Source organism: Rosa chinensis, chromosome 4, assembly GCF_002994745.2.
Source record: "Rosa chinensis cultivar Old Blush chromosome 4, RchiOBHm-V2, whole genome shotgun sequence".
In the NCBI taxonomy this organism is placed as follows: Eukaryota; Viridiplantae; Streptophyta; class Magnoliopsida; order Rosales; family Rosaceae; genus Rosa; species Rosa chinensis.
Genome location: NC_037091.1, coordinates 6,069,060 through 6,081,000, shown reverse-complemented (window position 1 = coordinate 6,081,000; position 11,941 = coordinate 6,069,060). Strand labels below are relative to the sequence as shown.

Sequence of the window (11,941 nt, the reverse complement as noted above, 5' to 3'; positions counted from 1 at the left end):
TTATGTGGACAACCACAGTTAATATACATTTATAAAAAAATATAAAAAAATTGGATGAAGTGCTACAATAAGAATATGAATATTCCATCTTGTAGATATGTCTTTCATCTTGCGGCACAATTTTCATTTTTGATTTAAACTTTTTATATTGACTAGCAGCAAGCCAGCAACTGAGGAGGTTCCTTATCATCAACGTGAAAAAGGTTTTGACCAAACAAAGAATTTCACTCTTCATTTTGTAATTACATTTAACCTTATTCTTCTACAAAATTAAGCAGGCATGTGATCTATCTTTCCAATGCATAGCCAATACAGTACATTGATTGTTCCCTTGTGAGTACTTGAAGCTCCAATGAACCATCTCTTTCCAACGCTTTAAATACGGTACAGGTGTCTATCCTTTAATGAGATGCAAGATCAATCCATGTGAAGAAATCCAAGTGGCAATCCATATCAAAAATGATGAGGATCATTAGGATTGATGAAGCTGTTTTGTCCAGTCAAACGGCGCCCAATCTTGATCAAACCTCTTAACGGCTTGCTTTTGCGCTTCCACTGGCTCATATCGTCCACGGCGATGCATGTCTTCTGCAGGCAACTCTAGCATGCCTCTTATAACATTCAGGCCAAGGCTGCTATTGAACTGTGTCTCATCATCAATCACGTGGACAAACCCCTTCTTTAAACCAAACTCCACGTGAAAATATGGAAAATTAGCTGGAACTGAACCTCGCAATCCCTTTATGCTTGTATCAATAAGTTTTTTGGCATTGTGTTGACTCCACTCATCTTCAGCTTCATCAATTGCCTGACAGATTTTTATTTTCAAATTCACAGAAAGTAAAATCAGAGACTGTAAATACAGCAATAGATTAAGATATGAATCACATATCCATTCAGCACATTCATAAAGAAGATTGAGAACCTAAGAAAATCAACACACAGGGTGTGCTCATGTATGTGTATATTTGAGATTTAATTCATACTATCATATTTATGGTATATAAAAGATGATTAACTTGCTTCATAATGTTCCACAAAACAAGGAATGAATGATATGATGAATTTCCAGAAGAAGAATGAACAAAGCCTTTTCAAAACAAACAGCAGAAACTCAATGCCTTTTAGAGGAAATAATAACCATTTACCTTTTTAAAATATAAGGGAGCATCTTTAGCTATATCCTGGGGCAAAGGAATACACTCAATTATACAGTGGCGGCGCTGTTGAGCTAACCCCATCACTGTTTCAAGGAAGACAACATCCTTCTCTTGCTTCGCAAACATCATAATAAGGCATTTCTTGAAATTTCGAATTTCTTCCCACACATGATCATCAAGAGTTCTTGTGGCTGGTACATGCTGTTGAGAATTATATAGATTGGAGTCAAACAACATGTGCACAGAAAAGAATAGACTAAGATTACAACCCCTAGTTATGAGATCAAATTTGATATTTCACATTAGATTGAGACAAGTCACCATCCTTTCCAAACAATGTGGACAAATTTAGCACAAATTAACCCTTTTTACAGAAGTGATACTGTTCACTTATTTATAATCACTGAATAGGTTATATTAAGTATTAACCCTTTTTTATTTGGATGAAGATCATATACTTATAATGCCCTCATATTTGGTAAATGATAATCCTTCTGGTACAATTATAAATAAATAAAGGAGGAGGAGAAGAAGAAGAAGAATGGCTACAGCTACCTATCAAAGGACTAGAAAAATGAAATAAGGCAAGAGAAGCAACTAGATCCAGCTTACCTGCATCGGCAAAATGTAGCAATGACCATCCACAACAGGCTTCTGCTGTGGCAACATCAAATATGAATAATTTCCAATTGCCACAACCAGATGCGCTGGTCTCTTTGGATTTTCAAAGCAGAAAAGGCAGCGTTCTTGCTGAATGGAGAAACGATTTGCAAATGTGTTCTTCTGGGTGACCTTGCGATCATCACTTCCCTGCTTCTTTTTAGACTTTCTGATTGGACCATCATCAAAGTCGTATTCATCATCTGCCTGACCAGATATACTATATTTTTTGTTCTGCATTATCTTTTGAGCTAGATGCATGTCACCATCATCATCCTTTTTCTTTTGACGAAGAGACATATCCTGCATAGCATATCTAGATAAAAGGATCTCTTATAAGAACAAACATACCAACCAACATTTATATATGAAAATACGGAGGAACAAAAAAAGCCCATTGAAATGGTTAAGTGCATAGGCAATCAAAGAAATGGTTAGCAGTCCTTTTAACAATGCAAACAGAACCCAAAAGAGTTGACCAGGTTTGTTCTAGGAATACTACATTGCAGTACAGTTCCTTTTTATAACTCGATGAATTCTTGGGGAATTGTGGCATATTAACAGAGGGGTAAACATGACAGGAAACAGAACAATGTTTGAACACTCCTTTACAGGAACTGCAAAGAGAACCTACAACAGTACATCACTCGGAGCTTGCAGGCCCTTGTTTCCAGAAGTACTGCTTTCACTATATGAATTCTTTTTATAAACTAGAGAATCCTCCCAAACTGCATTATTCAAAGCAAGGAGAAGCAGCATTACCTGTTTGTACCTCTTTCATATTGTGGTCTCATCGGATTATCTCCACCACCCTGCTTTGCCTTTAGGTTTTCTACTTCTTTCTATAAACCCAAAAAAAGGTCAATTAATTACTGAAAGAAACAAAGAAAATCTTGATGTTTTCAAATGAGTGTCTTTCCAAATCAAACCTTTTTGATTTGTCAAACATGTGGAGTAACATATTGTAATGGTTATAAGAAAATAATTACAGTATCCCAATAGGTGAGCATAAGGATCACTTTTCAACTAAATAGATGCATATAAAACCAGTAGGGTGTAAGTCAAGCAAGTGAATGGTGCATTAATACTATGAAGAAAGAAACAGGTGAACAAAGGAAAGTACAGTTCCTGCACAAAGATAAGACCAAATAGCTTAACTGCAGAAGAGCATTTTCAGTGCACCAGAGATTGGATGTCATTTTTATTCCAAGTTGCTAAAGAAACTAAGGTTTTCACATCAAATGTTGATGACACATTATGGTTTATCAATCCACTAAAACACTAGCTTAAAGCATATCAAGCTGCATGCATGTGTCTTACCAGAAGTTCTTCAGCTTCTTCATGCTTCCCTTTCATACGAAGCTGAAAAGCCTTAGCTGCCAACTGGTTTGCACTCAGTTCACCCTTAGGGGAAGCAGTACTGGCTTCGCTGGGTTTTCTCGTGTCGAGTACATTTTCGTTAACAGGATTCCTAGAATCATTAGTCTGCTTACGAATAAGTTCACTCAGGAAGCTTCCATCATTGGAAAACCTGTTTATGCTAGACACTGCATCTGCTAGAAGAGCAGAGTCCTTGGTAGAGACATCCCGACTCTTTTGACCCTTTTGCTTTCCCCAGGATAAAGAACCTTGAACTTTAGGCTCCTTCATTTTGGGATGTCGGATTGATACATCCTTTAGGTAGGGCCGGCTAGTGTCCTGGTAGCCACATACATGTAGCTTGTAAGAAAGACCGCAACATTGCCTATTACCTAACATATGGCTTATAAACTTTACTTCACATTTCACCGTTATAAACTTTCCAAGAAATAAAAAGCTCTCGGTTATTCCCATATACCTTCTTATCTGTGACATTGTTGGAACCTGGCTGCTGTTCCTCACTCACCCCTTTCTTTCTACTTTGTATTGCATGTAGATGAGCACGAGATGGGGCTGCTTTATTTGATCCCAAAGAGGCCGCTAGTTTACCGAGAGAACCCCAACGCTCCTCAACAACCTGTAAAATGCCAACTTCCAATTCATTAACAACAGAAGAATGTGGATTGTGATACTTGCTAAAACCTAGAAGGCAAAGATAGCATACCTCGTGGAGCCCTTGTCCTTCTCGAGTTGCTTGCTCTTTTGCCCGCTTCAATGCTTTAAGTCTCCAACTTGCACCTCCATCCCCAACAACAGAGGAAGGTAAAAGTCGGTCCCCACCAGCTTTAGGTTCATCATTGTCTTCTGGATAACCACTTCCCTCATCCTTAAAATATGGATTTAATTCCCTAGGATTGACCTTCTTTGTCTAAAACGCAGAAATTATTGGGTAAGCAATAGCACAATATTACAAAGTTGAAAGAACACAAACATAATCATAGAAATTTGTTACTGGCAAGAATAACATTTCACCAAAATATCCCACAAGAACATACAATTTCCCCACCATTTGAGCACAAGCTGGAAGGGATAAGTACTGTATGTTGCCAATAGCAGAGTCCATATGCATACAACTCCACAAAGTAATAAGTTTATAAACAAAACAACCAACTCATATTAACAAAATTGGGTAGCTAAGAATTTAGGTTTTCAAGATGACCCTGAAATCCTTGAACTTGAAAGGTAACAGCGTCACTAACAATAACATATTTAGTTGGACCAAATAATAACTAACTTTTATTAACGCTTTGACAGAAGTGGCCATGTGAGTAGAACAAGATGACATAGTTAAGGAGAAATGCATTGCTGATCTGCACCCTCAAATTAAATTAATTCCAGATTTATCTGACCAAAACATAACCCACAAGCCTACAGCCAAAGAATTTAGGATAAGGTTACAAATATATGGTTCTTGAGTACATAAACTCTGTTTCTACATTTATATTAAGACCAGCCAAAGCAAACAAGGATATAGTTGCCATATAATAAATTCAACAGAAGCCCAAGTCATATACTAGAACTACAAAGATTAAAAGCTCGCCTAGCGAAATAAATGCATACCTCTTCAACTGGAGTTTCTTTTGGTTGGTCCTCGACAGTAATAGTAGGTGTTCTCTCTTTTCCTTCAGGTCTAAGCATCCACTCCAACCCAATTTTCTTCCTCACAATTTCCCCATCTTTCACCGTACTAGTTCCTTTACCACCGTCTATATGGAGGAAAAACATTAACATGATCAATACCCTATCATTAAGTTAGAAAATTTTGGAAAGAAGAGAAAGATTACTTACCAGAATATTCATCATCCTCCATGCCACCCTGACCTCTATCTCTACTCTTTTTCTTTCCATCTTTTCGGCTTCTCTTCTTGCGCTTGTCTTTCCTATCAGAATAACTATCAGAAGCAGATGAAAGATCTTCTGAACTATAATCTTTTCTACTGCTACTCGATCTCTTCTTTTTCTTATTCAGATGCTTCTTTCTATCTTGGTCAGAACTTTCCTCGCTTTCATTTCCCGAAGAATATGATGATGATGAGTACTCATCCGATGAATACCACTTTTTTTTAGATCCCTTCTTTATTCTCTCAAGCTCTTCACCATCCGAACTACTATATCCAGAACTCCTTTCCCTCCTACGCTTACCCTTCTTATTACCTGAGCTCTTCTTCTGTTTCTTTTTTGCAGAAGCATTCAAATTCTCATCCTGTTAACAGTAATGGAAATACAATTAATCAACTCTTTAAATAAATAAATCATGATTTGTGAAACAAAACAAAAGAAGAATAGTCTTTACTTTATCAATCTGGTCTCGAGGTATGAACTTCACTCCAGCAAGCATGATTATTTACAAATGGCTACAATTTGGAGAAGGTAGGTACAATCAAACGACCTGCAGACAACCCCCAAAAGCATCAGTATTTGCTAAAATACCATTTCAACATATGTTACTCTTCAAAGATGTGACTCAATAATCTCATTCTAGAAATTGAACTTGGGAATAAAACCCAAACCCAGAGATTGATTGAGTTTTCCATCCTACATTACATCTTTTAGTAACGAGCACTTACTAATTTTCCAGATTTGTAACCATATCAAGCACCAGATAATATGAATACTTGACTTAATCTGGTCAACTTATAAATATCTTAAACTCATTAATAAACCAAACAAACACCCATTTTCCTGTACAAATTAACCTTCAGTCATAACAACCAAATCATGAACAATACTACCATTTCATGTCTAAAAAGACACGCAACTGCATCAACTACCACATAAGTCGGATACCTGACTTGTGTCTGGGGCCATTTTCACACCAAAATCTAACAAAACAATTTTTCCACTGTAAAACTAACACACCTATTGGGACAACAAAAACAAAACAGACACCACAAATCATCTGAATATAATTCATATTGCTCTTAAACTTATGTGTAAATCCCGAATGGAGCAGATGGCCACTTCTATCATTTTTCCAAGTCGTAACTGCATCAACAACAACATAAGGAGGATACCCCGACTTATCTCTGGTCCTGTAACTCAACTACTGGGGTATACCAAAATGAGACTATAAAGATCCAATTTCAATCAACTAACTATCTGATCTTAATGGGTGCCAAAGGCATGACACATAAATTTTGGGTGGTTTTGACACAAGGAGGCCAACAATTGGCGTTTCAGGGATGAAAATAGATAGTCCACTTGATCCTAGTAACTTATATATTAAGAACATTGTATTAGAACCCAATTGTATTTAGTTCTAAAAACGAAAAAAAAAAACTCGTGACACAATATAACACATACATAAAGAATCACAGCAAAGTGAAAACAATAACAGAGTGACAGATACACAAAGCAGACTCCTCTTCACTACACTAAGCCATAAAAAAAAGGGCTATAGTTTCAGATACTGAGGCAACAAATCTTCATATATATACTCCATTTTTCTTCCAAATTGATATCAGTAACTGTTCATTGATCAAACTAACTAGTAAACATGAGAATCAAATCTTCGAGTGTGGAATATTTGCAGGTTCCTAAAACAAAAACCCTAGAATTTCATAGTCTCTTCTTTCTAAACTTCTCTAAGCTCACAAATAAATCCTTGAAAAAAAATTAGAGCAGAAATTACCGAATCCAAGTTTGAAAGACGCAGAATTTTGTAAAGACTCGAACCTTAACCGAAAAGTTGAGCTATTCTGAGAAGAAGAAGCAGCCCAGTAATTTGAAGGAGGTTGCGGATTTGGGATTGGGGCTTGGATCGAAGACGTAATGAAGGGATTGCTGATTGGGGAAACTGGGGATAGTGAAGAAGAGCCCTAACGGCGGTTGGGTTTAACGGAGACGGCGGCGGCGGTGCACATTAGAGGGGTCAGGCGTGGGGGTAACACTTCCGTTAGCTGCCGGAGTTGGAATCGTTAAAAAAGGCGGGGGCTTTTCCCTGTGCCTGAGAGAAGAATGAAAAAGAAAACCCAGAACCCCTCAAATTATTGTGAATTTATAAAGTGGGTCTGGGTGTCTGGGCCTTGGGCATGACTGTGGGTTATGGGTCGGGGCTCCATATATGGAGATAACGGAGAATTATGTTGAAGACAACTTCGTAATCCCAATCTTTGTGGGGTGTACAAATACTCCAAGACATTGGTAAAACACTTTTACCGACCAATGTTCGTTAATAGCAGTACCCCAACAAAAAGTTGCTATGAACTTCGATACCTCAAGCTCTTAGAGCATCTTTAGCAATGCCATTTTTTAGTCAAATTTTAGCCAAAGTAGCTCAAAAGTCATTTTAGCTAGCCACTTTAGAAATACGTCTGTATCAGTACTCTCTATTTTAGCTGCTTTTGAATTTATATTACTTTTTAAATAAAGATTAAATAGTTTAAATGTATTTATAATTTATATAAAATAACTCAAAATGAATGTTTTAAATTATAGAGAGGCTCATCTCGCTCTATATATTTAGGAGTGAGATAGCTAAAGTTATAATGGAGAGCCACAATTAGGAGTCTGGTGCAGATTCTAAAATAGATAAAAAGTTAAATATGCTCTTAGCATCTCCAATAGTAGGATAACTTTTTTAGTTAAATTTAGCTAGAGTTGTGAAATATAGCTATTGATTTAACAATGTTGCTCCAGTAGTAGTAGCTATTTATAAATAATATACTATATTTTATCGAATCATAAACTGACATGTGGATAAAAGAGAAGAGAGAAATATAAGTTTTGCTTTAGCTATGCATGATTTTCTAGCTAAATATAGCTAGCCAATTTAGTTAAAGCTAAATTTAACTTAGCTATAACTAGTCTGTTGAAGTCGAATTTTGCTTTCAGAATAACTATATATAGCTAAAATTTGAATTTAACTAGGCTGTTGGAGATGCCCTTAACTCCCGCTACAAGTACATGTTATATATAACACCGTTAATTCTTATACCAATTCATTATTCGAGGGATAGTTTAGTCTTTTTGAAGTATGTATCCGCTTCAATAGCAACACATTGAAGACTTTAAAATAACAACACACACAGATTTACTGTAGTTAAAAGCCACAGATATCGGTGCAAAATATAAATACTAACAGAAATCCGTGTGAAATGAGCATAATTGGGCCCACAATAATTTATACAATAACAATATCAACGGAAATACGTGTGCATAAACAACAGTAACAGATATCTGTGTAAAAACTGAAACATTTTCACACGGATATCTGTGTGAAAATCAATTCACACTTATTTCTGTATGTATTATAAATTAGTTTATTTCGAAATCATTAATTTTTTATGTTATGTGAATTATGGAGTGACAGATTTCCGTTGCAATAAGTATTTGATACAGATTTCTGTGTGAAATGAGTAACACATAAATATCTGTGTGAAATGTTGACACATATATCCGTGTGAAAAGATCATAATTGGGCCCCACAGTAATTTATACAATAACAATATCGACGGAAATCCGTGTGAATAAACAGCAGTAACAGATATCTGTGTAAAAACTAAAACATTTCACACGGTTATCTGTGTGAATATCAATTTACACTGATTTCTGTACGTGTTATAAATTAGTTTATTTAGAAATCGTTTATTTTTTATGTTATATGAATTATGGAGGGACGGATTTCCGTTACAATAAGTTGTTGTTACAGATTTCTGTGTGAAATGAGTAATACACGAATATCTGTGTGAAATGTTAACACGGAAATTCGTGTGAATAAACAACAGTTACAGATGTTTGTGTAAAAACTAAAACATTTTTACATGGTTATCTGTGAAAATATCAATTCACACTGATTTCTGTACGTATTATAAATTAGTTTCTTTAGAAATCGTTAATTTTTTATGTATGTGAATTATGGAGGGACGGATTTCCGTTACAATAAGTTTTTGGTACAGATTTCTGTGTGAAATGAATAACACATGAATATCACATTTCACACGGATATCCGTGTGAAAAGAACAATTAGCTACAGAATTCCGTGTGAAAAAGTATATTAGAGACAAAATTTCGTATAAACAATCAATGACAATTGACATAATAGTTATTGGTTACCGAAGTAAATACACACAGATATCATTTGCAAATGTCTATGTATTTCACATGGATTTCCGTGGGAATTCTACTTATAATTAGCAGATTGATCAAACACTTTTAAAAGTTGTTTTTCACTTGCTTTCTTTAAGAAAATATTCCTCTGATTATAGTATTACATTTGTAGTAGAAGCTTAAAGAGGAGTTTCACCAGCTAGGTGGGGTGTGGTTGCAAAGTTGCAATGCCTTAACCATTCTATTGTGATTCCATCCTCAGCCATCAATGAAGTGTATCGACATGAAATGCTTCAAACTGTTCCAGATTTGCAGCTGAACTAAAAGTGTTAGTTTCACCTACCATTATCTAGTTTGATGATTATTTCTACTTTGAGTTGGTCCTCAAAGCATTTTGATGTATGCTTATTCTTGGACAAGGATTATGTTGTTAAAGGGGAAAAATTTTAGTGATATATATTCCACCTTCAACAACAATGTATACTAGGAATGTAAAGAACATCTTACTATGAATGTAAAGTTTATTCATGTTCGATTGAGTTGTGGATTTGTTCACTTGATTGTAAATATTCGAAGTATATTTATTGTACAGAAATAAAAGTATTATTATGTTTGGGTTGCAAACTAATTAGCAGAATTTTTTTTTTAAATGCTGTCACTATTACACACAGAATTCAGTGAGAGTTAGGATACATGGATCTCACACGGAAATCCGTGTCAATAAGGTTATAGTTTTTGATACAGAAATCAGTATGAATTGCATTTTACACAGAAATCCGTGTGAAATACAGTTTACACATTTGGCACAGAAATCCGTGTGAAATAGAGTTGTTCACACGGATTGCGTTCCATTCCGGTAATTTATATTTATGGAATTATAGTGGGGCCCACGTATAATATTCACACGGACAAAATAATCCATGTGAGATAAGCATTACCCCCCCTCCAAACCACACGGTAACTTAATCTGTACGTGTACCGTGGGTAAAAGCTATCACACACTGAAATCCGTGTGAGAAAGTCTAAATTACCCACAGATTAAAATCTGTGGGTAATTGTTGGTTTGCTAGTAGTGTTTGGTGAGAAACATAAGTGAGCAACTCCACTTCTGTTTATTAGTCATAATCTTAGCCCGTTAGATTCTTGATATGTCAGCTATGGTGAGCATCTCCACTTCTGTCTATTAATCATAATTATATCCCTTTAAATTCTTGACGTTTCAACGAGAATTTCGTTTTTTACAGATGTGATATTAATGATCAACCACTTTATATTTAGGTATATATATTAGGTATATATATGTTTTTAACCTGTTTGATATGTACTGTTCTTGAATCTTGATACAAGTTTATTAGGGATGCTGTGTTATGCTCGAAGTTTTTGCTTTCAGCTTCCATAGTCAATCATTTGCTTTTGTCGCGTGACTGGCTAGTAACTTTTGGTGAGATGAATTCTTGATTTCTGTCTCTAAAAGTTGAAAACTTTAAGCAGAGATATTCTTGACTGGAATTTTATGTATTTACACGATCATTTAATACTGTTCTCCTTGCAGTATCATGAGTATGCAGTCATGCTTTTTTTTTTTTTTTTTTTTTAACATGATCATTTAATTTGCACCTTCTATTTCAGAAGGAGGTTGTCATGTAGAGCTCATGAATTTTGTCTCTCATTTTTTCAACAATGCAAGCTTTCTATATTTCTACTTAATCTTAGTACTGCTCTGTTCACACTCTCTTTTGGTTTCTTTTTTGGGTGAACTAAGACAATATCTAGCTCTTACCAAGCAACTTGGTCTGTACTGATTTGGATTTGTAATGGATTATATTATTTGTCTATCATCCGATTGTTTTCTTATGATTGGCTTCTCTGTACATCCTTCCTATTCTATATTGAAACCCTTAGCCTGCATTAGAAATGGAGACTATCTTTGGCCACTTTGCTCCCTTTGTCGGTGATCTTTAGATGATATGCACATTTCAATGCATATAAAACCAAGCATAGAGCACCTGTAATACTCATTAACTTCAGGCTAATTAGACCTTCAGTTGTCCAAAGAATTCTGGTGATGATCTTGCCATTGCTTTCTTTATATTGGTTGGTAGTGAAGTTTTGGCCTTTTCTCTTTCGTAGAATTTACAAATCCATATGGAATTCGATCTACATCTCCAGGCAGTTCTAAAGCTTCATGTGATAGATTCTCTCAATCTGGCACAGCACGCCATTACCACGATCTCAATATGCAAAATGACATGTTCTGGCACGAGGAGAATGATGATGCAGACTTCACGACTCCATGCTTTAATGGGGAAGACTTCTTTGGCTGTCCCAGTTAGAATAAGTTCATCATGACTTCAGACACTAAAGAGCAAAAAGAGGACCTGCTGGGTTTGCATTATATATGTGAAGCATTTCGACCAAAAATAAGCCTTGATTACTCGGACAAGAACTGTCTTGCTAATATTTCTTCCCTGGATGACAAAGGTGTTTATGTGATAGATTACTATCATTTTAAAACGAAACATCAGCTTGAAGGAGGTTCTGAGGAGCCTGCTGGTGAAAAATTGAAAGAAACTGATTTGGATAACTGTCGTTTCAATGTTTCAAGGGGGTTTCAATTTGCCACGGCGCAATGCCGTCGCCGAAAGCCAAATTGC

At 35.7% G+C, this 11,941-nt stretch overlaps 1 protein-coding gene across 4 annotated transcripts; it reads right to left on the bottom strand.

Annotated features, from left to right (window-relative positions):
* On the bottom strand, window positions 1–7,216 carry LOC112197661 (CWF19-like protein 2). 4 transcript variants are annotated; one of them, XM_024338422.2, is made up of 11 exons: window positions 6,871–7,216; window positions 5,533–5,628; window positions 5,028–5,442; window positions 4,800–4,945; window positions 3,904–4,101; window positions 3,658–3,816; window positions 3,141–3,518; window positions 2,583–2,662; window positions 1,773–2,136; window positions 1,149–1,361; window positions 1–808 (listed from the first exon to the last, which is right to left on the bottom strand). In XM_024338422.2, the coding sequence occupies exons 2-11, from the start codon at window positions 5,575–5,577 to the stop codon at window positions 473–475; spliced, it is 2,334 nt and encodes a 777-aa protein (XP_024194190.1). In that variant the 5' UTR covers window positions 5,578–5,628; window positions 6,871–7,216; the 3' UTR covers window positions 1–472. The 4 variants fall into 4 exon arrangements, with proteins under 4 accessions (XP_024194190.1, XP_024194191.1, XP_024194187.1 ...); XM_024338423.2 differs by having other exon boundaries at window positions 3,904–4,098; XM_024338419.2 differs by having other exon boundaries at window positions 3,904–4,107; window positions 6,871–7,215.
* Window positions 7,217–11,941: the final 4,725 nt, after the last annotated feature.